Genomic DNA, 27,926 nt, shown 5'->3' with positions numbered 1-27,926 from the left:
GAGAGAAACTTGTGGGTGTTGTAGTGGTGACTGTGTGGGTGACCAATCCATTGAACACGGCAGCACACAGAGTGCTCGCGCGCAAGGCGGGCTGTTGCAGTTCTCCGATTCAGTAGGTTGCTGCTCTATTTAATGTGCTCTGATGCATGTGCTCTGATGCATGATTTGTACAAGATTTTACTTACTCTGAAATGTGGGCAGTCCGTGACTCGACGGTAAGTTTAAGGCTTTGTTATCTGGAATATGTGTTGGGTCCTTTAAGAAAGTAACAGTTACATCTTGGGCCATAATGCCGCCGACATAAGCATTTTATGATTTTACACTCCTTTTGACCTGTACTTACTCGAGGTTACATACACATTTATTGTACCTGCTTTATAAGTGTCTGCGGATGTGTTTCCGGATGTGTAAAACGAAGCTTTTCTTTTTTTTAAAGTTAAAATTTGAAGCATCACCATGTTTTCATCACAGTCTTTTCTCATCTTAAAAGTAGCACATGATTCAGGTTGTGTAATTACAACAGTTGTTGGTCAACTCAAAACAATGGAATGTTTTGTTTAAGCAATTTTTTAACTGTTTAAATTTTACAGAAAAGCGTACAATAGGCTGTTTAATGCCATGTTTGATTGTGACAACTTACCCCATATCATGTGACAACATGCTATTTAGTTTTCAATGACATATTTTTTTCCCTCTGCAGTAATGTTGAAAATGTCCGATAGTTTTTTTTAAGTCAATAGGGTAGGCTATGTGTCTATCTATAGATAGATCTATAGTTCTAAATGGATCCATTTGTGTATATAGATGTGTCCATCAGTCCATAGTCTGTAAACTGATGTGAACCTAGCCTGAGAAATACTTGGGTAATACATGTGTAAGCAAATTATCTCAGAGGCCTGTGGGAGCTTCCTAAAGTGTTTTTGCCAGTTTCTCAGTTTATTTGAGAATTTTTGCTTATCCATAAAGAATTCAGTATTACATTTGATACATGAATTTTTAAGTCCTGAAGTAAATGTAAGAATAACTTTCAATAGTTATATTGCAAGATGAACATTTACTGGACTGAAACAACTTTGGTTTATCCGTTCATCATTTATTTATGTATTCATTTTTAGAAAAAAACTTTAAAATGTGAGTATCATATATGACACATTCAACAGGCCTCTGAGCAATGCTTATGTACATGCCAATCATCATTATATTGCATTGCATTAATATGTTTTGCCCCCACAGTTAAAACTACAGAACTTTGATCATAAAACAAAGAATTTAAATATCATCTAACTAAAACACATTATTGGAAGATATAGACTAGAGTGATAACTAATATTTACGTGCAATTTACATTTTATGTGTAATAAAACCTCACTAATTTACATTACAAGCTATCTGAATGTAATCAAATTTTTTGGCCATATAAATAACAGCAACTGCACCAAATTGCAAATTTTTGCAAAGTTTGAGCCCTTGAATAAAACTGAGGTGGGTTTTTTTTTTCTCCTCAAGTATAGGCTCCATATTCTAATTATATCATACTATATGAGACCTAAAAGCATGATGTATCGAATATGATACAAAACAGAACAAATATGCAAGCCATTTATGTTCCATTTAAAAAAAAATAAGTTTTCTGATTATTACTTCAAATGTCAGACTTTCCAGGTTTTGAGATTTGACAAATAAAATCTATTAATTATCATTTTGATTTGGCAAAAGTTTTTTAAAGGTTCTGTCATAGCTTCTGCATTCATTTTCATATATCTGAGTCTTGTGGTAGATTAGTGAGTTTAATGTGAAACTCGAGGTCGGGGTGCTGTGGGGTGCGGACTGGAGTCAGTCCTAGAGCCTCCAAACAAATCTTTGTGGTGCGGATTAGATAATTTCCTTTCCTAGAGCTCTTTCTATCCGGTTTTAGGGAAAAATCTATTGGGTCTATTGGAGACGACCGATAGATTTCTTAGGAGTGCCGAAAGAACACCACAGACAGAGTACAATCAACATGGGAAAATCTCACAGTAAAACAAGCAGCTGTGAAAAATATGATACACCGATGTTTTGCCAGATGAGAAGTTTATCTATGTATCATCTTTTTACTCTTTTAATTCCTTTTATAGCCTAACTGTATCATCTTTTTTTTATCTCTTTCAATTGCTTTTATAACTGTTTTAATTTTCCTTGCTTTTATTTTGTGATTATTTTAATTTGATTTATTTGAATTACCATAGTGTATGAAATGTAACTAAATGTAGCTAAATAAACTTGCCTTGCCTTAGAAGATACTATTTCGGAATTGGTATAGAATGATGTGGTTAGACTAGTCGAAGCATGTTGAATGTTGGGTAGAGGATAGAATATGCTAGTTCTAGGTTAGTTAAGCTAGATAAAGTCCTCATCTAATGCTTGTTTACATTTGTTTGTTTCCAACATTTCACATAGTTTCCAACTAGTTAAATGAAACATATCCATGGCCACCTATTATCTGCACACTGTGTGTGTTTAGTCGTTTTAGGGTGTCATTTTTCTGCTTCCTCTTTTCAGGTCATGTCATCCTTGCAACATGTCCACCATAGACCTTCAGAAAAATGAAGCCTCTTGTATCTTGGCCTGTGTGAGCTGCTTCATTTTGAAACGAATCAAATACTCCTTCCTCTTTCCATGTTGTAGGGGAAGTGTGTGGTTAACTTGAAAATGGCATTAACTACAGGCAGAACTTCTGCCTTTCAGCCAACTTAAGCCTGTTCAACAGGTTTTATGCTTTCAAAAAGAGAAGAAATGGCAGATTGCAAGGAGTAGGCCTATACTCTATGGATTTATAGCAATTGTATGTGTGTGTTTATGTGTGTTCAGGGCGAGGGCTGTGTGTAGTGCAGACAGGGACCTCACCATTTTGTCTTGCTGTCGTCCTCATGGAGCGGCTCCACTGGGTTCGACACAGATGTATGCAGCTGATATCCGCAGACAGGAGGGGCTGGTACTCTCCTCCTTCATCCCTTCCACCTAAGAGCAGTCTGGACGCTCAAGACCCTCTGGTTCAGCGGATCGGTGGAAAGAGAAGAGTGGTGGTATCACAACGTGGTCCACAACATGTGGAGTACCACAGCTTCTCCAAGGGCTTTCAAGACAACAGCATCCGGACAACCAAGTATACACTCATCAGTTTCATACCCATGAATCTGTTCCAGCAGTTTCACAGGTGAGCTGAAAATATTATGTCTAAATGATTTAATGGTGTGTTTGTATTTAGATGTTTTTGTGTGTTACTGACACATTTGGGTTCTTGCAATAGATCGGCAAATCTGTACTTCCTGTTCCTGGTGTTGCTGAATTGGGTCCCAGTGGTGGAAGCATTTCAGAAGGAGATTACCATGATTCCCCTAGCCGTGGTGCTCACCGTCATTGCCTTCAAAGATGCCATGGAGGATTACAGACGTTACCGCTACGACAAGAAAATAAACAACACACTGACGCATGTCTATAGCGGGTCAGTATGTGTTCGAGCCTGTTTATCTGGTATTGTCAGTGTTTCTGTTATGTGTTTTTTTGGTGAAAAAAGTATACTTGCAGCCATACTAATTCAGTATACTTCAAGTGTGTTAATGAGTTGTTAACTTGAAGTGTGCTATTTTGGAACAACTAATTTTGTACTAAGTAGATTTTAGTTTTAGTAAATTGTAGTAAAGCATAACTTTAAGTGTATTTAGTGTACTTTTGTGTGCTAAATTGGAACAACTTCAAATATACTTAGTATACTTTAAGTATATGTCTGTGTAGGGACTAATTACATGCTTGATTATTGTAACATGCTTGAAATATACAATCAATATACCAAGTGTATTATATTTGAGTAAAAAGTATATGCTCAGTAATACATTTTGCTTATTCCAAATACTACAAATTGCACACTTTGTCTTCAATAACAAATGCACATTAATAAACAAATATTACTTAGCTATACTTTGTACAATATATTATTGTATACTATAATGTATTTTGAAAGTATACTTTCAATGCATTGTTACAATGATCATTTTCAGCACACAGTTAAAATTATACCTAAAATATATTTTTAAAGGTTGTATCAGGGTTGTATCAAACATAAATGATCACATTCATCTCATCTTTCCTAACGATCCGCTAGCTGCCCGCCCCATAAGCATGCCGTCAAAAAAACGCGTCTCTGTAGGCAGCCTAGTCTCTGAAATCTGCACACAAAAACAGTTGGTTTCACCACCACTCAAAACCAAAATAAATAGTGTTCCAACCAATCACTGACAGGGGTGGGTGTTGTGAGGTTTTGCGCTCGTGCACGGCTGCCTATGACGGCTGCACGCGAAAACCTCACAACACCCACACCTGTCAGTGATTGGTTGGAACACTATTTATTTTGGTTTTGAGTGGTGGTGAAACCAACTGTTTTTGTGTGCCAGTTTTTTGACGGCATGCTTATGGGGCGGGCAGCTAGCGGATCGTTAGATGAATGTGATCATTTATGTTTGGGCCTGAAATCGCTGATACAACCTTTAAGTAAAGTGCAAATAAATACACTTTTAGAATCTTAGAATCTAAAACATATCTTTAGAAAATATACGCAAGTACAATTATTTTAAAATGTGTTAAAAGTTGTATTGTGAAAATAGGTAAAAGCATGATGCTAAAATACTTTTAATATGTTAGACGGATTAAGTGTGCATCATTGATCATTATTTAGCAAAAATATTTTCTCAAAACATGAGGTCTGCTATTTAGAACACAATTTAAAGCAGAATTATCATAAAGCTAACCTCGTTGTAGTTAAAACATTAAAACATAGCATGCCACAGGAAATGTGTTCAAAGCACCGCATCCACTACAAATATTCTTATTTATTGTAACCTCTGGATAATCATTTCAGTGCTTAACTCCATAAATGAGAGTATTTAATGTAAATGTGTTTATCAAAATTATTTATTTTTTATTATTCTCAAAATGTGCATGGAACATTGCGTTTGCACATTTCTATGCCCATTTTGTGCATACGCAATGTTTATACATCAGGCCCCGGTTCTTACATTTTACATTTAATGTCCTTTAATCCATTACAAGCTGTTAGTTAACATGACTGTAAGATTAGTTAATACGATTGCTAAATGTATTTTTAGATAAAATGCATTTAATTGCAGTTTTAGTTAAGAATAACAATGTTGGGAATGAGCTTCAATGTTGTTCTGCATCTTGTGACAGCGGCGTATTAAAGGGATCATATCATGAGGAACACATTTTTCCTTCATCTTTTGAGATAAAGGAATTCATTGTACTGTGAAAACACTTAACTTTCAGCTCAAATTTTCTTCACCAGCATTAAAGACTGAAGCCGAGCTGTAAAAATGGCTCGTTCTGAAATCTTTCATTTTTTTTGACAAGAGAAACTAATAACATTTGACTACCCATATGTACACATCAGTGCAGTCTATTCAGTTTTTAGAAACCTAACAGTCAGGTAATACAAGACGAATCAGGAAACTAGCAAGAGTAAAAAGGTGTAGAAAGTCTTCAGAACTGTTACGGCCCCGGTGTAGCATCGGTCTCTCTGCATATCCTTCAGAAGGATCCCAATTGTTAGAAATCAATTAAACCATAACTAAGTTTAGCTTTACTGCTTAAAGCCCAGACACACCAAAGAACTATAAGCAAAGAAAAAAAAACACAAAGACTACAGCCAGCGGCCAACTAGCATGTACAGCACGTGGCACTTACAGCACATTGAAACAGCAGTAGTCTGTATTCATCATTCAAAAAGGGAAACTGGAAGAGCTAGGACTGTGAATATACATTGAGAATATACTTCTGTGGCTCTGTCCCAAATGGCACCCTAAGCACTTGCGGTCTTCCTACGAGTCCGCACTTTCTTGACATAACGCCGCTTTGACTGTCGGGAAGAAGACTGACCATCAGTGTGGGCTCGGCAAAAGTGCGCATATAGACCGCAAAGGGGGCGCTCGCGAGCACCCTTCTGAAACCTAAAATGACAAATGGGGCACCCTACGGTCTCATGGACTTAACGGACACGCGCACGCGGCGGCCATTGTCAGTCCACAAGACTGTAAGTGCATATGAAATGTGCCATTTGGGACAGGGCCTGTGTGTGCCCTCTTGACCTTGTCATTGGCTTGCTTTCGTCATATCCGGTTTTCTGGTTTGCTAAGCAAAACGGCCAGTCAGAGTGATCCCTCTCATCGACAGCTCTGATGCCGAGTCAACATGCTCAATTGGCTGAAAAGATGGCAATGTTGGCCTGACATTGGCAGACAACTGTCTGTCCACTTGGTGTCACAGCCTTTAAATTGTTGTAATAGGTAGTAAAAATTACTTTTTTTCCATAAACGTGGAACTCCCCACTATTCTCATTAAGAAGATTCACTATTCAAACACTGTGCCTCTGAGATGAGGAGCTTATTTCCACAATTTTCCCATATTGTGCAAAACTTCCCTCTATGCTCTCAAGGACTTTACCCGTTAGAATTAATGATTCTCCTTTGTTCCTTGTCCTTTCTCAGTCGTCTATGTAAAGAAATTAGCTGATAAAGGGTCTTTCTATAACAATGCTTCAGTATTTCCTTAAAGAGATATTTTAATGATCTCTAGTATCTTGATGTGAAACTTCAAATGTAGTTGTGAAAGTCTGTAATGTCACAGTTATGCCCCTCCCACCTCCTAAGCCAGTGCTCATTTCTTATAACACATCTGACACAGAACACCCTGCTCTCCTTCTCTCTATGTTTGACTATGGCCACTATAAAATACTAAAAATAAATAATATCTCACATACAGTATCTACAACATGCAATTAAAATAGCCTTAATAAAGCAATGGTTGTAATTGTATGCAGTCCTTATTAAGTTTTATAGTAATAATAATAAACATCTAGGCTTCAAAAGTCCAGGGCTCATGGGTGATAGATAGTGTAGCTTGTTTTTTCTGTCCGAGATAAACGTCACACTGCAAACGTGTTGCTTATTTACCAGCCCTCGGTTTTTCGGTCTGAAAACTGCCTCCGAGTCATAAAAAGCTCTACGTCTAGTTTGTTTATGATGCCTGGGAGTGTTTCCTGGATAAGGAGCGGCCCGGTCTATATGTAATAGATCATTACAGGTTTCTGAACCACACACTACTGTTGAGACAAAGGTTTTGAAGGGCACTTCTCACTTCTTAGGTGTCAGATCTTGCACATGATGATCTTTACTTGGACAGAATCATAAACATGAATTTAACTAGTGATGGTGAGACCTGTTGGACATGCTGGGGATAGAGAAACTGCCTGAATTGGCTGGACCATTCTTACAGACTGTCTTCCCGGAGCAGAGGAGTCAAGCTGCCATGATTCAGTCGTTAGACCTAGATCAAGGTGTCATGGCAAAAGATCTGACCAAAAACAGAAGGGTTGTCATGCCAAGTTGGACTGAAGATGAAGAGGTAAAGGAATTACAGCAGTCGTACTGCAGGAATAAGGTCCGGACGACTAAGTACACCTTCCTGTCCTTCATCCCCAAGAATCTTTTCGAGCAACTTCATCGTTTTGCCAATGTATACTTCATCATCTTGGCTGCATTGAACTTTGTGCCTATTGTAAACGCGTTCCAGCCAGAGATCTCCATCATTCCTATTGTCTTCGTGATGTCCATAACTGCTGTTAAAGACCTTTGGGAGGACCAACGGCGGAGGAAGTCTGACCGAAAGGTCAATAACTGCTTATGTGATGTGTATGACAGGTAAAAGCATGAAACAGAATTGAAAATATACACGTAATACACACAATCTATAACTGTAAAGTATGTCAGTTTGTACTTTAACCTATTTGGTTAGGCGGCTGATATCTGCTATCAGTGGATCATGGCATAGCGCATAATATGTATTCAGTATATATGTGCTTTTTTGTTCTTCAACAGTAAGTGAGTAACTGTGAGGTGACTTGAACCAGATATTTTACTTTTGACAGTTTCTTGATCCTAACACTGGCTTGTTCTTCAAACAGTTCGGAGGTGTGGCTTAATACCTTCAGTGGATGTGTCACTGTCAAATGCAACAAACTTTGGTTTCTCCAAATACAGCCATTTGGATTTGTCACAGCTACAATGTGTCTTCTAATCAGTTACATGTCTATTTCCAACCTGTGTCCTGTGCTATAACCCTCGTACGTCATTTTTTTTTATTAGTGCAGCTCTTAGTTAATGGTTAGCTTGAAGTATAGTTATTATTGATCTGTTTTATTTTATACATTTAAATTAATATCTCTTGATTAAAGGTTTATTTTAAGCTTTGATATTCTACATTTCAGAATGTATTTTAATTAAGGGTTAATACTATATATAATATACTCTATTATACTGTGTAGTCATGTTGATCCTGTACACAGTTGCCATTCACAGACAGTTGACTTTAGTGTTTATATTTTGCCTTCTTGCACTAATGTCCTGATAAATATTGTACCAAAGCGTTGAGTTATCTGACATTTGGTTCTAGCTAAGCTGTTAATGCTGCTCAGTTTAAAAAGGCTCCCATGTGATCGTCTTGCCACAGGGGGTCATATTTGTTTTTCTGTTCTGGAGCTGTTGCTGTGGGTAACAATGAAGCGCAGGGCTTACTTGATTACTATGGTATTGAGGCTGGTGTTTTTATTTTAGTAGGAATAAAACAGTAATGTTGAATATGCTTTGTGCTTAAATCATATGGCACATCAGTGTACAGAAACAAAGCATCATTGGAAATGCATATACTGTACAGCATGTATGTTTTTGTCATTCTGCAGGTATATATTAAATACTTTTTGTTGTAGGTTTGTTTCACAATGGTTCTGCTGATAGTCAATAATACCACCAGCCAGAATGGTTTTCAGAGCCATCAGTACTGAGTGGGCTGTTTTAACTAATAACAACACATTTTACAGGTCTTTCTGGAATACTGTATTCTGCAGTGATTCTGCAGTCTAATATTTTTGTTTAATAAGCACTAAACTGTATATATGCATTTGTTATTTCTGGAAGCTAATTTCCTACATAACTGTAATAGTTTATTGTCTTTCTTGCTTATTTTGTATAATGAAATAATTTCAACATTTTAAATAAGCAGAGTACTGTATGTAATTTACAGTCAGCCAATCATTATCGCAAAATAAACCCCTTCAGGATCATACGTGACCTCGTTGCTTTACACCAGGGTCCTGATCGGTGTGCTGAGGTTTATTATGGGATAATACCATCAAGTTTATTAACTTTTCATTACAGTAAAATAATTTATATATATATATATATATATATATATATATATATATATATATAGATGTGGTGAAGGGGGCGTGGTTCAGCGAGGTCTGCAACGGGAGAGAGAGGCAGGAGACGAGCAATAAGTAGGTCAAGTGCAAATGACAAACACCTGTGTCTTGTTTCAGTAAATTGGCATGGAGAGACAGGATAAAAGCCACCAGGAAATGGATACAGAAGAAGAGAGACTGGACTGAGACTTGTCTGAGAACTGAGGACTGGAAACTCAAGTGCTGCAGTGAAAGAGTTGATTTATTGTCATTTGCGCTTGACCTACTTACACACCGCTCGCTCCCTGCCTCTCTCTCCCGTTGCAGACCTCGCTGAACCACGCCCCCCTCGCCACTATATATATATATATATATATATATATATATATATATATATATATATATATATATATATTGTACAGCCATGCACAAAGCAATCAATATTCCACATCTTATATTTTGATACCAATCCAAATGTTTAACAAAATGTAAAAAATTGAACATGTAGTTATGATTGTCTGTCTTTAATTCTGTATTAATAGCATCAGCCAGAGAAGACTGATAGTCTGCTCTGAAAAAAAACCCCCAGTGAGATTCCATAGTCATCCGACTGTTAAAGTAGACTGATTTTTATCATTTAATCACTTTAATAGTATGTCTAATATTTTATTTGACCAAAACTGGTGTTTGAACTGCATGTTTGAAAATGAGTGTTGAAAACAAAACAATTAGTGAATTACCGCTCTCTTTCAATTATTCTAGAAAAGTGCCTTTCTTCATTTGTGTCTTCTGTTGTGTTTATCCAATATTGTGAATCCAAATAAAGCATTTAAAGTGTGTGTTTGTATTGAAGGAAGCATCTGCGGTATGTTGAACGCCGTTGGGCGGAGGTGTGTGTTGGTGATCTGGTCCGTCTCTGCTGTAATGAGATCATTCCTGCTGACATGGTGCTGCTGCACTCATCTGACTCTAATGGAGTGTGTCACATCGAGACTGCCAACCTGGATGGAGAAACCAACCTCAAACAGAGGCAGGTGGTCCGTGACCTGCCACAAGAGGTGTGTGCCTATGCATTTCATTGTCATCTTCATCACCATTGTTTTTGTTAGTTCTCCATAAATATATGAGGTAAAATATGTTTTGCTGTATTTTTCCACCCTTTCTTTAACGTAAGAGCGGACTCGGCCATTTGTAAACTGAATGTGTGTGTCTTCCCGAGCAATCCGCTTCCAGTCATTTTTAGCTGTACAAAACGGCTTGTTATGCTGCTTGATATTGCAAACTGGTATTTCTTTCCATATTATTTTAATGTATTGTCATAATTATAAACACTGGTTTGTTGCACAAATAGTTTTACTGTTTACTGCACTTTGTTATTCTTCTAGTTATTTACCTATAGTGGCTAATAAATCGGAAATCTCGCAATTCACAGAAAATAGATTAATTCCACATTGCAAAAACAATGTATAAAGGTAATTGTTTTTTGTATTGAAATCTATAAAGCTTTTTAAAAGAAATAAAATACATTTCATATATACAAAAGTGGCCTAAAGTGATGTCCGGCCTTCTTCAAAATCTTCACCCTTTGTCCAAATGTTATTAAAATAATATAATTTTATAAGCATGTTGCGTAGTCGTGCTTTGAGTCAATTGTTTTATTTTTGATAACGCAATGAAACATGCGAAGTTGTGCGGACATAATTTTTGGCCAGGCTGTCATACAAAGAAATTATGAACACATGGAAAAACAAGAGAGAATCAATGAAATATGAATAACTGATTATGTTGTAGTCAGTGTATGCTTTTCCTGTGAGCTTTTTGTTTTTCTATACATTCTTTTTTTGCATAGTAAAATAAAACCTGTAGCTGTAGTTTGCCTTTTTTTGCCAAATAATTTATTGTTTTGTTATTCATTTTTTTTATATTTAAAAATATAAAAAGTATTTTTTTAAAGTTATTTAAAGTATTTTTCTCAAATTTTGATGGTTTATTAGAACTTTTAGGGTTTTTAAAAACAAATATAGCCTCTGGACATCACTTTTGGCCTCTACTGTAGACAATTACTTTAAATCACATCATCTAATGTTCTCTGAATTTCTAAATTAAAATACTTTTTTTGTAGGGCATAAAGTAGGGTGTAATCATCATTACAAAGAAAAAAGTCTCTGAAATGCTGAAATTCTTAAAAGAAAACTTTATTAAATTGTTTGGCATAAAAACCTCTCTGAACAGTGTGTTTAAAAAATGTGTGAATGTGATCTTCCTTTAGGGATCTGAATTTATTCCAGAAAACTACAACAGTCGCATTGAGTGTGAAAATCCCAACAATGACCTGAGACGGTTCAGAGGCTTCATGTGAGTAAGCAGTAAACTGCTTCTGTAAATGATAAACAAGGCATTTTAAAGAATTTTTTTAATTTTTGTATGTACACAGGGAGCATCCTGGTAAAGGACGGGTTGGACTCCATAGTGAAAATCTGCTCCTGAGGAGCTGCACTGTGAGGAACACGGAGACTGTGATTGGCATTGTAGTCTATGCAGGTCACTTTCACATCAAAAGATATGATGAGATTGTAGAAAGATAAAGAGCTTTACATTAAAAGATATGATGAGACTGTAGAAAGATAAAGAGCTTGTGTGTGATTATATGCAGGTCACGAGACAAAAGCGATGCAGAATAACAGTGGGCCGCGCTACAAACGAAGTAAACTGGAGCGCAGACTCAACATGGACGTCCTCTGGAGTGTTGCACTACTGCTACTTATGTGCCTTATCTCTGCTGTAGGTCAGTATTATGGTCATTGATGTACTTGTGTCAGCATTTAAACTATTAAGTACTAGGTAGAGCTGCACGATTCTAGATAAATTGAAAATTATGATTTAGTTAAGTTTAGTTCCTTTATTGTCCTCAAGTGGAAATTTGTCTTTGACTTCACTATACACCACACACAGGCACACCAACACAATATAACAATATACATAAAAACTATAAAACAATTAAAACAATAACATTCCCATATCCTCATAGCATAATTGCCTAACGATATGTACATATACAATCTATGCATACATATCCACCCCTACTCATATTCATATCTTCTCAACATTTAAAATTCTAATGGTAGTTGTCACAAATGACATCTGGTACACATTTGTACTCGCTCGAAGTTGTCTAAAACGTCTCCTTGATAGTTTTGTTTAAAATAGAGATCACGATTCACCTACGATTCTGATTAGGCAGCTAAACAATATTACATTTTAATGTAATTTATTAGAGATTCAGCAAAATGTTAATTACAGCAGTCTGTTTAATTTTTTTTATTTATTAATTTGAATTAATTTTTTTCATTAAGTTTGATTGAATGATTCAATGACTCATTCATAAGGACTTCACTTGTTTCATGACTGAATGAATGAGCGTTTTTGAACTAATCTCTTGAGTGAATGATTCAATGACAAATAAAAAATTACAATCTGTAACAAAATGAGAATTACAGTCACTTTAATCGTGCAGCTCCAGTACACAGTTAGTGTTATTTTTGTGGGTTTACTAAAAATATGATTGTGATATATATAGGTCATGGTGTTTGGTTGAGTGGACTACAGAATACTATTTTCATGATTCCTGATGACACGCACCCTGCGCTCGCTGCCTTTTACTTGTTTTGGACTATGATCATTGTTCTGCAGGTGAGTGACAGTGAGCGGACACATGCATGTTATATCTAATTCAATTATTATCTAATGGTAAAGATTAATAATAATAAAGATAATAAAGATATAATAAAGATATTATAGTATATCAGGCCTATCCTTTACAGTTCATGAATCAGGTTTTCAGTTAAATACTTCAGTAAGCATATAACCAATCTTACTTGTCTATGTATCTGACATTGCTGTCCTCCTCTTCTTTCTTTTTTGTGTGTTGTAGGTGCTGATTCCCATCTCCCTCTATGTGTCGATAGAGATTGTGAAGCTGGGACAGATATATTTTATTCAGAATGATTTAAATTTGTATAACCCAGTACTGGACACAGGAGTGCAGTGCAGAGCGTTGAACATCACAGAAGATCTTGGACAGATCCAGTACCTGTTCTCTGACAAGACGGGAACCCTCACAGAGAACCGCATGCTGTTCCGCCGCTGCACTGTGGCAGGAACCGAGTACCCTCACCATGAGAACGGTCAGTTTACTTCAAAACAGCCTTCAAATACGCCTGATTGATTCTTTGGGTATGCTGTTTATAAGGATAAAAAATTTCAATTAAAGTTTTAAATCGATTGACTTGCTTATTTTTGATCTGATGATTTTACTGAATGTTTTTTTTTTTTTTTGGCTGTGTCAAACTTAACATGCTAACTTAAGATATTCATAAATTGATTAATATTAAGATATTTATTTTTGTTTATATTTCTTTGTTTTTTGTGAACTTGACCCTCTCCTTTTCCCGCCTCCTTCTATCCTACTTCGCTGGCACTCCGCTCGGCGCAAGGTCTTTATGCGCTCCCTCACGTTATCTCGCATCTCTTTAAGGGCAGGTTTTTCGTCTTCAGGAGCATGCCGAAAAATCTTCTTCAGTCTTCTCAAGTCGCCTCTTGAGTTTTGCAATTTCCCTTAAGCGCCTGTTCTCTCCAGCATGCTGCGGGCCTTTGGCCTGTCTCTGCTCCATCCCAAAGCGCTCTGCTCCCATGTTCCAGATGATAGTTGACATTGCCTTCATCTACCTCCCAATGTCACCAGCGAGGACAGACTCCAGGACTTGGTCTATTTCCCTGTCGAAAGACTCCCAGTCTTTCCTGGCTGCTGCTGTTGGCCACAGCACTAGCTTTTTCCTCTTCCTCAATGGCCCGAACTTGCTGACCTGTTTCCTGCCTGGCTTGCCTCTCTTGATGTTGCTGGTAGTCTGATACATTGTTGGTACTTGAGGGAATGCTGACGCCTTCGTTGTGTGCCTGGAGATTCTGGGTGCTATGGTCGGACACCTGACCCTGCCTCTCCTCCGTCTCATCAGGTTGCCCTGTGCTTTGCACTCTGGTGTATCTTCAGACCCCTGTCGCCTTTGCAGACCTTTCCACACCTACAGACTCTAGTTATTCCGTTGTTCTGAAACGTTGTCCTTTGATCGTTATCCGTGGTCATAACAGTTGTCTGTCCTGTAGGTTAAATTATATTATATTGTACATTATGTATGTATATATATATATATATATATATATATATATATATATATATATATATATATATATATATAATATATAATATATATATATATATATATATACATACATACAGTACGGGCCAAAAGTTTGGAAACATTACTATTTTTAATGTTTTTGAAAGAAGTTTCTTCTGCTCATCAAGCCTGCATTTATTTGATCAAAAATACAGAAAAAAATGTAATATTGTGATATATTATTACAATTTAAAATAATTGGTTTTCAATTTATTATACTTTAAATTAGCATTTATTCCTGTGATGCAAAGCTGAATTTTCAGCATCATTACTCCAGTCTTCAGTGTTACATGTGACATCCAGTCTATCACATGATCCTTTAGAAATCATTCTAATATTCTGATTTATTATGAGTGTTGGAAACAGTTCTGCTGCCTAATATATTTGATCAATAAAAGGTTAAAAAGAACTGCATTTATTCAAAATAAAAAAATATTTTCTAATAATATAAATCTTCTTTACTATCACTTTTTATCAATTTAACACATCCTTGCTGAATAAAAGTATTGATTTATTTCAAAAAAAGAAAGAAAAAAATTACTGACCAGTAGTGTATATTGTTGTTACAAAAGATTTCTATTTTTAAAACATTTGCTTCTTTTTTTTTTTTTTTTTTTTACTTTTTATTCATCAAAGTATCCTAAAAAAGTAACACAGGTTATGAAAAAATATTAAGCAGCAGAACTGTTTCCAACTTTGATAATGAATCATCATATTAGAATGATTTCTAAAGGATCATGTGATAGACTGGATGTCACATGTGACACTGAAGACTGGAGTAATGATCCTGAAAATTCAGCTTTGCATCACAGAAATAAATGATAATTTAAAGTATAATAAATTGAAAACCAATTATTTTAAATTGTAATAATATATCACAATATTACATTTTTTTCTGTATTTTTGATCAAATAAATGCAGGCTTGATGAGCAGAAGCATAAAAAATAGTAATGTTTCCAAACTTTTGTACTGTACTGTACTGTACTGTATGTATGTATGTATGTATGTACACACACACATTTTATCAAAAGTATAAATGGGTGTTTATGCGTGAAAATATGTAGCTATCGTCATGGTCTTGATCATGTTTGTGTTTTTCTCCTCAGCGATTTCTCTGGAACAGTATGAGGCGCAGGGCTGTGGCGATGCAGATCACTCTCTAACCCTGAGGTCACGCGCTAGCAAGAAGTCTCTGAGCTGTAAATCGCTCAGCTGCAACCGGAGTTCAGTGTCCCTCAATACCCTCACTGCAGAGTCTGACACGCACTCAGTCCACGACACGCTCCGCAGACACACACCCGGAGCCTTCAGCAGCACCATAGTGAGAAATCTTATCTTACTTTTCCTTGTCTTGATTACTTTATTTCTTTACTCCCTGTATTAGTCATCTATTACTTCACAGTAACACACTGTAACATGCACTTCAAGTATTTATTGTCATAAGTAAATAAATCATAAATATTTTTTTCTCTAGGAGTGTGCTGTTGTTCCAGACCCTCAGCTTCATGTGAAGCTGAGCACACTGTCATCCCCCATGCGTTCCCCTCTCCAACAAGAAGCTGCTGAAATCTCTCACATCCTAGACTTCTTTCTCGCCCTCACTGTCTGCAACACCGTAGTAGTTTCCTCACCCACTCAGCCAAGACACGTGGTATGATCCAAGTCTTTACTAATTAACTGATTGCCTGAAACTCATGCAGAAAGCAGCTTTCTGTTGGTCAGCACTGCGAATCTGCATGACCAACTTGAACCCAAAATCTAGTTGGGGAAAGTTTTTCGCCTTCACACAAAATTCCAGATCACATGGATTCCTATTGAAACGGCAGGATTTCGCCTTTGAAAAGTCGCTAAACAGCTGTAAATGTGACCGCACCTTAAAAATTTGCCCAGCCCATAAGAAATTCGTCCGAAGGTGTCAGGTATACCCGAAAACCCATCTGATTATGCAGGGTTTTTTTTTAAACAATTAGTCAATTTTGATAATATGTAGTTTGGTATCTCAATCAGCTAGGTAGAATTTTTTTTGTAATAAAAATGTTATTTATATGAAGTATGTTGTAACCATTAGAGCAGGGTAAACAATGATTTTCTAACGCCTTAGTGATGGATTTAGGCCCGGGGCTTTTCCCAGTACGCCAGTCAATTTGTAGGCCACTGTCAAAACTAAATTAACCTCAAACATGGTTCAAACTGTGCTAAAAATTCTACACAAATGTTTCATTGCTGAAATCATAATCAAATTAGCCAAAATATTACATAAATTGCTATTCAGTGCCTGCTTGTGGCTTGCAAAAAATTATACTTCTTATATGTGCATTTCTTTGCATGTTTGTGAATCTGTTATTGTAATATCAGGTTCAGATGCCTGTGGTTCGCACACCCCTGCGCTCTCTAGAGGAGATGAAGGCCATGTTTCAGAAGCTAAGTCTACCCCGCTTTCCCTATTCACCAAGTCAAAACACGGACAGTCCTCCCAGCCTAACCAAGAAACTCTTCGCCCGGGGTCGTTCGGCTTCCTACTTCCCTAACAGCAACCCTCAAACACCCATCAAAATGCTACAGTCCCCCATCACACCTTCTGGCACCCCTTCAAGCACTCCGTCCATCCCTGTCACTCCTGCGCTGTTGCCCAGTGGGGCGTCGGGCGAGGATGTGGACAACATACAGAAGGCCAAAGATAACTCTGCTGATGAGATTGAGAGTGATGATGAGGATGAGGCAGAAGCTTTGCTGTACGAGGCAGAGAGCCCGGATGAGGCGGCATTGGTGCAAGCAGCAAAGGCTTATGGGTGTACTCTGCTGGGCCGGTCCCCAGAGCAAGTCCTCGTGGCTGTTCCAGGCACAGGGCCACTGTCCATCCCTCTGCTACACGTACTGCCATTTCATTCTGCCCGCAAGAGGATGTCTGTGGTGGTGCGCCATCCCCTCACTGGAGACGTGGTGGTTTACACTAAAGGAGCTGATAACATCATTATGGAGCTGGCGGAAGAAGGTATGTGTGGTGACGTCTTTGCTTTACCAAAGCAGCTCATGTATGTTTTATTAAGGTCAGTTCACTCCAGAGGTCATTTCCATCATTTGACTGATTTTTTTTTAGCAGTGATGGAAAAATCTGAAGGCCGTCATTTTGACAGGAGAAAGGTTTGTGTTCAGGCAGATACAAAGCATCAGTGTAGTTGAGTTCAGTTAATTTTTCATGTTTTGTTCATATCATAATCGAAATAAATGTTATATATATATATATATATATATATATATATATATATATATATATATATATATTGCGTTGGTCATATTTGCCTGTTCAGGCCCAAAAGCTCGTGTTTTAGTGGCCTTCGCTGTCACTATGGAAAAAGTCTCTGTTCATCTGTTTTGTTCCTAAATAAATAAATAAATGCATAATCTTGCCCTTATGCTCGTCCTGTAATTTCATGATTAAAAATGGAAATGTGGATGAAAACAAAAGCTATTAAAAGTATTATTATCATTAAAATATGAAAATTAAAATGACTGGTAATAATAGATTATGACAGAATTTTTACGACCCTGTCCGTCAAAATGAGGGACAATGAGAAATTATAACGTGACCTCTGGTTTACACCGTCCCAAAAACGCTTCAAATATTGTAAAGTTGGCTGTTGGGCTTAGTTTGTTGAGAATCACTACTTTAGACTGCCACAAAAATTGTGTAATGTCAAAGTTATATTTAAAGAACCAAACTTATAGAACCAAAAGCCAAAAAAATACACATGTAACATTAAGTTCATTAAGTGTGCGGAGAGTTACTTTTAATTAATATAGATTTTATATATAGGCCCCTGCTTCCATTTTCATGCTGTTTTAAGAGACAGTAGTTATTGTTTAGCCATGAATATATATTATTCTCATCCATGGCCATGATGGTGGACTAATCCTGGGGTTTCAAGCTTTTTGATGCCAGTGTCCACCTCATATGATGATCGCTTTGTGAACCCCCTTTTTAACACATACCTGTAAAGGTAGTTAGAGTTAAGTTTACGCCTAGCAGTATCAACAATATGATAATCTTTAACATCTCATATTGCTTCTGCTTACATACTCTGTATCAAGGCTTAAAAGGCCAATTTCTGTTGGCCCAAAAGTGTACAAAAGATCAAATCTCTCTAAGGGTCCATTCACACAGGCATTATTGCATTCCTCTTCACTGCTTTTCTATTGTTTTTCTATGTAAACATTCGCTAGATGGATGTTTTCAATCGTTAAGCTCATATCTCTCGACTTTTGCAGTGTCTCGCGAATGACAGCGTTCTTAAGACGTGGCTCTCAAGCAAACATCAGTTTATTTAAGACCTTTAAAAAATGTCTTAAATGTGAAGTCATGATCCCTTAAGTGTTTGGAGTATATTTAGTAGATTACAGACTGAACAGAGTGTTGCTCTTTCAGTTAGAGTATTTATTGTAATCACAGACGGTTGAGGATTAAAAATGCACTAGTCCATATTGTCATTTTGTGTAGTCCTACTTTTCAGACATTTGGATGCGATATTGTCACACCAGTTTTGAGTGTATACTCAAGTATTTGTTTTGACTATGTGTGCATGTGGGTGCAGCTGAAGATGGTTTCTCAAGGGAAGTAATTGAACGGACGCAGAAACACCTGGACCAGTATGCAAGAGAGGGACTGCGCACTCTCTGTGTTGCTAAAAAAGTATGTCTTTCACTTTCATTTCCCTTATTTGCAACATTCATGATCTTCTATTTGCATACAGCACATCAAACGTAACCTGACAATAGATTGCATCAAGATGCCTGTGCATGGAGGTTGAGTCTTGAAGAAAATTGTTGGCATATGATTGACAGGTGATGGAAGAGCAGGAATACAAAGCCTGGTTGAAGAGACATGAGTATGCAGAAACCAGCATTGAAAACAGAGAAGAGCTTCTGCTTGAATCTGCTGAGAGACTGGAAACTAATCTAACATTATTGGGTGAGACATTAAGACAATGAAGACAAAAATGAAATTGCCCTGAAATTATATTGTGTGTTGGTTGTCCTAGCCTAATTCTTTCTTGTTTTCTAGGGGCAACGGGTATAGTAGACCGCCTTCAAGAGGAGGTGCCTGAGACCATTGAGGCTCTGCAGGAAGCTGGGATTAAAGTATGGGTACTCACAGGGGACAAACAAGAGACGGCTATCAATATTGCTTTTGCTTGCAAACTCCTCAGACCCACAGACCACTTACTGATGGCCAATTGTGACAGCAAGGTAAGTAGAGGTGGTGAAAAAAAAAACAGTGACTATTTACACCCTGGTATAAATAGCTGGTGATGCTAAAGCTTATGAAAATTTGGAAGAACAAATCAGTAAGCACTATCACCAAACTGCGTTTGATGAAAGTCCTGGTTTGGCCAGTTACAACATACAGTTGTGAAGTGTGGACATTGAAGAAAGAGGAAGAAAGTTGTTACAAATTCCATGGGCAAAACGCCCATGGAATTTGAAAAAAAAAAAAAAGATGACAATTGAGCAGGTATACAAATTGGCTAGGACAAAAAGCGAATTGCTGAATCACATTAAATCCCGTTTGTGGAAGACTTTCCGGATAATATCACGACATGGATTTGTCTGTCAGGAGCTGGCTTGTTTAATGCCATATGGCAGAAGACTCTGGTCATTACTTTCTCATCCATACAGCCAACTGCCGCCAAGTGACGATAGTGAAATGACATGACATATATAGCACTGTCCACTATTGTCAATTTAATATTTGTCTTGTATAATATGCAATAAGTTAAAGCACACTTGTAAGTAAATTCCAAAATATATTTCTATAGTATATTTATATTAGACTTTTCCAAACATCTAGGCATTCCTGTAGCTCAAACTGTAGAGCTTCATGTTGAGAATGCCAAGGTCATAGGTTTGATTCCCAGGAAGTGCATGAACTAATTGACTTGGCTTTTCAGCCTATATTGGTTTTGGTAATTCCCATTAATTTATACATGTAAAACAGCCCTGGTTTTATATTATATTATATTATATTATATTATGTAAGAAAAAAAGCAAAAGCTAGGGTGAAAATGCCAACAAAGTACAAAGGTAGATGCCAATATGTTCAGTCCTTTATGTTGCACTGTATATAAAACTGAAATCTGAATTACATTTTTTGTATGTGTGTGCTTTTTCCCTCAGGAGGCTTGTGAGGCTCAACTTCATGAGTTACAACTTGAGATCAAACAAGTCACAAATGGAGGCATGTCTAAAGATGATTGTAGTTCTGACTGTGTGTTGGTTATTGATGGCCGTACGCTAGACTATGCTCTGCAGAAGGAGCTACAGGGGCCGTTCCTGGAACTCACATGCTGCTGTCGCTCAGTCATATGCTGCAGATCCACCCCCCTGCAGAAGAGCCTAGTGGTGCGGCTCGTCAGAGACAAGCTGAAGGTCATGACCCTGGCTATAGGTGAGTAAGTACATTGAAAGGTATATGGTTGAATGTCCATGTAGAATGTTGTTTGAACTAAAATGTGGGATGCTCATATTCAGGTGATGGAGCCAATGATGTCAGTATGATTCAGATGGCAGATGTTGGCATTGGCATCTCAGGCCAGGAGGGCATGCAGGTACAAGCAGAAACCAGGGTTGGGTTTGGGTACTCCTTAAATGCAACAAAACATGTAATTGCATTATTCGTTTTGACTAATTATGTCTTTATAAGTATAATTTATAATTAACTTTTCAATAGTTTGGGATTATGATTTTTCATATGCTCACTTGTGCTTACCAAGTCTGCATTTATTTTATCAAAAATACAGTGAAAACATTAATATTGTGAAATATTATGTATAGGGGAAAAAACATTTGATTTAACATTATAGTTAAAACCTTGTACTTTGTTTAACAAAACAGATCTTTCCCACTCTTGCAATGTTTATGATGTCTTCTTCCTTCATATAGGCGGTGATGTCCAGTGACTTTGCAATCTCGAGATTTAAGTACCTGAGAAAGCTAATTCTGGTTCATGGTCATTGGTGCTACACACGGTTGGCTAACATGATCCTCTATTTCTTCTACAAGAATGTGGTGAGTAATGTACACATTTACACAGTTCCTCTTATCTTACGAATAAATGCGGTCCTGACCTGTTCCTCTTCTTTCTTCTTTTATCATGTAGATGTATGTGAACCTGTTGTTCTGGTACCAGTTTGTCTGTGGCTTTTCAGGCAGCACGATGACCAACTCATGGGTTTTAATCTTCTTCAACCTTCTCTTCACCTCCATACCTCCACTCATATATGGAGTGCTGGACAAAGATGTGTCTGCCGAGACACTCCTAGAACTGCCTGATCTCTATAAGTCTGGACAAAACTCGCAGGTGGTCATCCTGTCTCACACGTCGTTCTATTGTACTCTGCCTTTCTGTTGTGTTCAGCTCATGAGCTGTTTTGCATTGTGTTTTACATGGAATTAATATAATGTATTAATTAATATAATGTATTAATTAATATAATATAAATTTGTGGCTATGTGATGTGTGTTTTCAGGCCTATCTTCCATCAACGTTCTGGCTGACCATTCTCGATGCGTTTTACCAAAGCATAGTGTGTTTCTTCATACCTTACTCTGTAAGTCATTCTGAAGTTCTTCACTTTACTGAGTATTCCTCATTTGAACCGAGTTTTTTTGCATTGTTCCCAAATGACACTTGAGATCTTAAATGCACATTTAAATAGAATCCCCCCCCTTTTTTTTAACGAACCTTGCCTGAAAAAAAAATTAAAGCATTTATTAAATGTTACAAATTGAATGTTTGAAATATAATTAATCATTTAAATGTCTAAAAGGTTCAATACAATTCAAATATACTTTTCAGAGCAGTGCTCACATATAATAATTCATATTGTTTTTGTATGCTATGAAGGCGTATGCAGGGTCTGATATTGGGGTATTTTCCTTTGGCTCTCCAATCAATGGCTCCGCTCTCCTCATTATCCTCCTGCATCAAGTCATAGAAAGTCGCACAGTGGTAAGCCAATCACAGCTGTTCAATGCAAATTTATTATCTATAATGCAGTGTAATTTAAAGTAAATCTTTAGAATAGTAATTGCATTCCATGCCACACTGTGTCCTCACCAAGCATTACAATACAATCTACACTACCAGTCAAAGGTTTGGAATAATTAAGAATTTTTTTATGTTTTTGAAAGAAAAGTCTTTCCCAAAGGATTCATTTATTAAAGGTACACTGTATAGGAATTTCTCCCATCTAGCGGTGAAATTGTATTTTGCATTCAAATGAATAGTGCTCTCTAGCGCCTCGTTTTTTCAAATGCGTGTTGCAACTATGGTAGCCGTTATACTAGAAGCTATGACAACATGTCTTCCAATAGCACTTCGAGTTTAACTATACATGTTCTACTGTTATGCTGCCTATATAATGAATTACACAACCAAGCAATGAAAAAAAGCTTCATTAATTTAGACCGTAACATTAACTTACCTGTCGAGAAGAAAGCAGGCAACTTCAGCGTCCCTTTCAAAGTCTTTCTCCTTCATTAGCTCTTTCCACCTGGGAAAAGCTATCCCGATATTTACCCTTGTTTTTTTAATTCGCCGGTCACGTTTCCTTTGAAATTAAATGTTTTGCTTTTTTGACGATGAGGATTGCTTCTCCTGTGGCTCGGCATAAGTATGATCCTTCATTATGAAGTACCGTGCAGTGCAGCCTTTCAAATTTGCCGGGGCAGTGACAAGCGCCTCTCACTGATCTCCTTGTCCGTTTCAGCTGGTTTCAGTCACGTGACGCTGGCTGTGAATGAAAACGCGTTGTGGAAATGCGTTGAGGGAGGCTAGTGCTTTTTGTCCCTCTCTGCAATTATAGTTTTTCAAAATGGCGGAACGACATGGAAGCCTCCTTGGACTTACCCGTCCAATGTAAATAAAGATTAGAAATTCTTCGCTTACGAGGATAAGTCAGATCATTGGCAGAGGTAATTTTACACCAATGAGGACATATTTATGAATAAAAACATTGATTTTAGCTAATAAAATACTTAAAAATACTTCACAGTGTACCTTTAAGCAGCACAACTGTTTTTAACATTGATAATAATAAGAAATGTTTCTTGAGCAGCAAATCAGTATATTAGAATGATTTCTGAAGGATCATGTGACACTGAAGACTTGAGTAAATGATGCTGGAATTTTGCCATCACAGGGATAAATAGAAAACGGTTATTGTATATTGTATTTTTACTTTATTTTCGATTAAATAAATGCAGCCTGGGTGAGCATAAAATACTTCTTTCAAAACCAGTTCAAAACTTCAAACTTTTGACTGGTAGTGTAAATCTGAAGTATTTGCCCCACCCCCCATGTGAAATGTTATTGGTCCAAAATACAGCTCCACATATTTGTACAGTAATGATCAAATATCTCTAAGCATTATCTCAAATCATTCAGCACATTCTCATTCAGCGTGCACAGAGAAATTGCATGTTGCATAAAACACCACAGAAACAAAACAACACGGCACTGAGTTATTCTTGTAACAAAATTTGCATACCATACCACTATCATTAATGTCTCTATTTATGGAAGACTGGCTCTGTATCTTATGCTAATGCTGGTCTTGTGTGGTTTTTCTTTTTTTGTGCAGACGTGGATACACGCTACATTGCTGCTCTTCAGTGTCCTGTTCTATTATGCCTTTACCCTGTTGTTCAGCATTACGTGCGTGACATGCAATTCTCCTACAAACCCCTACGGCATTGAGACACAAATGATGTCTGAGCCGCTCTACTATTTAGTATGTGGACTAACCACAGTCCTGGCCCTGCTACCCAGGTATTACACACACATACCTCATTAGTAATTAGCTCATTCACTTACCAGTCACAATAACAAACTGTAATACTGATTCAAAACCCAGTTACCTGACTACCAAGATTTTATGTTAAAGGCTTAAATACACTACACGACTTAAAGCATTAAAACACTAGGCATCACACACTTGCAGGCTTTTTAAATGATTACAGAAAAATTGGCATCATACAGGGTTTCCCAAATGGAGTTCATTTACACATTCGCATAATTTTGTGGACAGAAGTTTACCGTATTTCAGCAGTATTCCACCAAAATAACAGCTTGAGGACTTGAATTGTTAAAAGTGAAGAATTTAAGACACAAATATTAGTATTGTAACTTGTAGTATAAAATAAAAGTATTATTATTATGAAATGTTAAAATTTCTATTTCAAAGGACAATGGTGATTTACAACAGTAAATTCTGTCTTAATTTTTATAATTAGTTAAAACTAATAATAATTAGTTAATATTTTATTTAATTTGCTCGGGTTCCTTAGACACTAGTGTAATTGTAATGTGAATCACAAATATCACTACTAAAAAAGAGGTTTGAGTCCACTTTAAAGTCCAGGTTCAAAGTAAAAATAAAACACTAATTGTTTTATTTATATTTTATTAATTTACCATTAACCAACATTACTGTATTACAACATAACTGTATTAGCGTCCACTCCACACCAACGAACGATAGCGCTCTCTTTATTCTAATTATATTCCATTATATTCATGATTCCAATTATATCGTTTCTCTGTGACATTATCTTTATAGTTATGATATGGACTCTGCTACTCTTTTATATTTAGAATTTTTTTTAGAACTATATCTTTATAAATATCGTTATAGTTATCGTCCTTAGAGTGAACGGGCCTTATGGGGTTTGGCTGGCAAGAAAGTTTGAGGACCCCTGAACTAAACAATTGAGGATCGCATATTACTAGACTTTTACATCGGTCCGACAAACTCGCGCAGAAACATGTGCCTCGTTCTAGGAGCCGCATGACAGATGAAAGCAATGTGTTCTAAAATCAGCTCAAAATATCAAAGGGGTTTGATCTCCTCCGACTGGATAGAATCAAAGTCTGAAGCTACAAATCGGAGTCTGTGCCCTTTAAACACTCTGATTTTCAGCTAAATCTGTCAAATCTGAACGCCCAAAATCTGCAGACTGTCTCTGACTTTCGGCAACTAGCATCGAAACCAGCAATTCGGGGCAAAAGTCAAGTAGAGTATTTATACACTTCCAACAAAAAGAATAATTCTGAGATGCCTAGGTTTTTTCCTATTTATGTGGGAAAGAAATCAATTTCTTTTTCACAGAGAAGGCCTGAACATGCATACTTAAAATTGTATAGTGTGATGAGAGCTGAAAAAGCAGTATTAATGACACCATTATTTGAGAAATGTTATTTAAATGTAATCTTGACAAACAAGTTTTCAGTCTTTCCCCATTCAACTTGATAAGATCTATACTTGTATGACTTTTAACTACATAGAAAATAGTTGCCCGTTGTATTGTTTTCATCTTGTCTTAAAGGGATAGTTCACTTTGAAATTAAATTTTGGTATGTTTTAGCTTACCTCAAGGGCATTCAAGATGTAGGCGTCTTTGTTTCCGCAGTAGTTTCAATTTTGATATTTTTACGTTCTTGTCTGTCAGTCATATAATGCAGGTCTATGGTCACTATCTCAAAGAGCACGCACAGAGAAGTCCAAATTAAACAATTCCCCATCGTAAGTACACATTGATGGCCTAAGACACGAAACGAGCGGTTTGTGTGAGAAAACGAACAGTATTTATATCGTTTTTACCTCTTGTACACAACCACGTCCTGTGATCTGAGGGCGCGCGCGCCGCACACTTCCTGGTGTGTGACGTGTGCGCGAGTTCTGGCTTAGTCTGCGCAAGCGCCGGAAGTTTTTACAAGAGGTAAAAACGATATAAATACTGTTCGTTTTCTCACACAAACCGCTCGTTTCGTGTCTTAGGCCATCAATGTGTACTTACGATGGGGAATTGTTTAATTTGGACTTCTCTGTGCGTGCTCTTTGAGATGGTGACCATAGACCTGCATTATATGACTGACAGACAAGAACGGTTTGACCTAAAAATATCAAAATTGAAACTACTGCGGAAACAAAGACACCTACATCTTGGATGCCCTTGAGGTAAGCTAAAACATACCAAAATTTAATTTCAAAGTGAACTATCCCTTTAAAGGCAGGTCATGATGATACTGTATATTTCACTGTTGTCTTTTCATCTCTTTCTTTGTCTCAGGATCCTGTTTCGTGCCTTTTGTAACACTATCTTTCCATCTGACCTGGTGAGAGCACAGAAAATGGAGGGACTCTCGGCACAAGACTATTCCTCTAGTTTACAGAAGTGGAAGGAGAACAAAGCTCAAAGACACGTCCCTCAAAACCTCAGTGTGAATGCTGACATGCCCCATTTAACAGATTGTATCGCTGAACCAGGCACTGTTCTCTCATGACCAATAACAAAGTCCCTTTTGGTCATATAAACATGGTCATTAAGCTCAAATAGTGACCGTATATTCTTGCACTTTAGTGATCGGTAGATACTCTAACCAGTCAGAATTCAGATCTGGCCACTGAGAGTGTTTTCACTGTGATGTGCCTGGGCTCTCTCACCCTCTGCAGGTGGAGCTTACAGATGAACTCATTCCTGTCCAGTGACCGCAGAATGGACTTGGTGTCTGGCTTTTGTAGGCTAAAGATATGCAGATAACTGTTTACGTTTCACACGGCTGGACCTGTGACATTTTTATTCACACATGCACTCCAGCATCACTCAAGAACCTCAAGAGTTGTGAGGATGTATTGTGGGTCAGGATGTGGCTGGTGTATGGTAAGATACTCTGGCTACTTTGCTCCTACTTTAATGCAATACTCCATTTTTGGTTATTGAGGCTAAAATATTCATGAGCTTGCACACTAAACATTAACATATATATACATAAACTCACAATTTCCTACACAGTCCTTTTTCCAGATTATATATTCTAGCAAAATGTAAATGACCATCTTCCTCTGATTGAAATATGGGAATGATTGAATAAAGATGTTTTGTTTTTTTCAGTAATTAGGAAAAACATGACAAACATGAAAAACATTGTTTTTAAATGTTGATACCATGAGGATGTTACATTAAAGACATTAATTGAATTTTCCCTGCTCAGGAATAAAATTAGGTGAAATTAAACGGGAGCTAATGTATTTTTGACCCAAGGTCCTTGATGTTCATTTGTGTTTTTATTCTGATAGTGAACATGCCTACCGCATGCATTACAAATGTTACATGTCCAGTATTTCATGAAAGGCTAGATTGCTTTTTATACTTCAATGCAATTTTTATTTTTATTGCAAAAAGTGAATGCTTAGAATGTGAATCGATAATCCAGAATGATCAGCTTGGATGATTTTGAGTCAATGACTTGAAAACATTATTGAAAGTCATCTTGTAAGCCATATGTGATATTTGTAAAACTTGCAATAAAACATTCAAAACCTAAAAACTCGACTAGTGCATGAATATGAAC

General features: G+C 37.0%; 1 protein-coding gene across 3 annotated transcripts; it reads left to right on the top strand.

Moving 5' to 3' along the window:
* The first annotated feature begins 4 nt into the window (after nucleotides 1–4).
* atp10d (ATPase phospholipid transporting 10D) lies at nucleotides 5–27,902 on the top strand. Of its 3 annotated transcripts, none has more exons than XM_084092429.1 (23): nucleotides 5–112; nucleotides 2,848–3,193; nucleotides 3,287–3,481; nucleotides 10,137–10,341; nucleotides 11,553–11,638; nucleotides 11,718–11,824; nucleotides 11,937–12,068; nucleotides 12,861–12,973; nucleotides 13,215–13,467; nucleotides 15,625–15,839; nucleotides 15,993–16,169; nucleotides 16,874–17,510; nucleotides 19,108–19,205; nucleotides 19,358–19,484; nucleotides 19,578–19,762; nucleotides 20,690–20,960; nucleotides 21,044–21,120; nucleotides 21,455–21,580; nucleotides 21,672–21,872; nucleotides 22,042–22,122; nucleotides 22,419–22,523; nucleotides 24,157–24,344; nucleotides 26,645–27,902. In XM_084092429.1, exons 2-23 carry the CDS (start codon nucleotides 2,907–2,909, stop codon nucleotides 26,856–26,858), a joined length of 4,080 nt encoding a protein of 1,359 aa, XP_083948555.1. In that variant the 5' UTR covers nucleotides 5–112; nucleotides 2,848–2,906; the 3' UTR covers nucleotides 26,859–27,902. The 3 variants fall into 3 exon arrangements, with proteins under 3 accessions (XP_083948555.1, XP_083948554.1, XP_083948556.1); XM_084092428.1 differs by having other exon boundaries at nucleotides 35–215; XM_084092430.1 differs by lacking the exon at nucleotides 5–112 and having other exon boundaries at nucleotides 2,769–3,193.
* The last annotated feature ends 24 nt before the right edge of the window (nucleotides 27,903–27,926 follow it).

Source organism: Abramis brama (genome assembly GCF_963993115.1).
Source record: "Abramis brama genome assembly, chromosome: 19".
NCBI classification, from domain to species: Eukaryota; Metazoa; Chordata; class Actinopteri; order Cypriniformes; family Leuciscidae; genus Abramis; species Abramis brama.
The sequence above is the reverse complement of the archived record's forward strand: the minus strand, read 5'-3'. Positions and strand labels throughout refer to the sequence as shown.

Coding starts and splice junctions, on each gene's coding strand:
- atp10d (XM_084092429.1), top strand. CDS start 2,907: ATGGAGCGGCTCCACTGGGTTCGACACAGATGTATGCAGCTGATATCC. Junction 15,840..15,992: donor GAGCCTTCAGCAGCACCATA/GTGAGAAATCTT, acceptor TTTTTTCTCTAG/GAGTGTGCTGTTGTTCCAGA. Junction 22,524..24,156: donor TCATAGAAAGTCGCACAGTG/GTAAGCCAATCA, acceptor TTTTTTGTGCAG/ACGTGGATACACGCTACATT.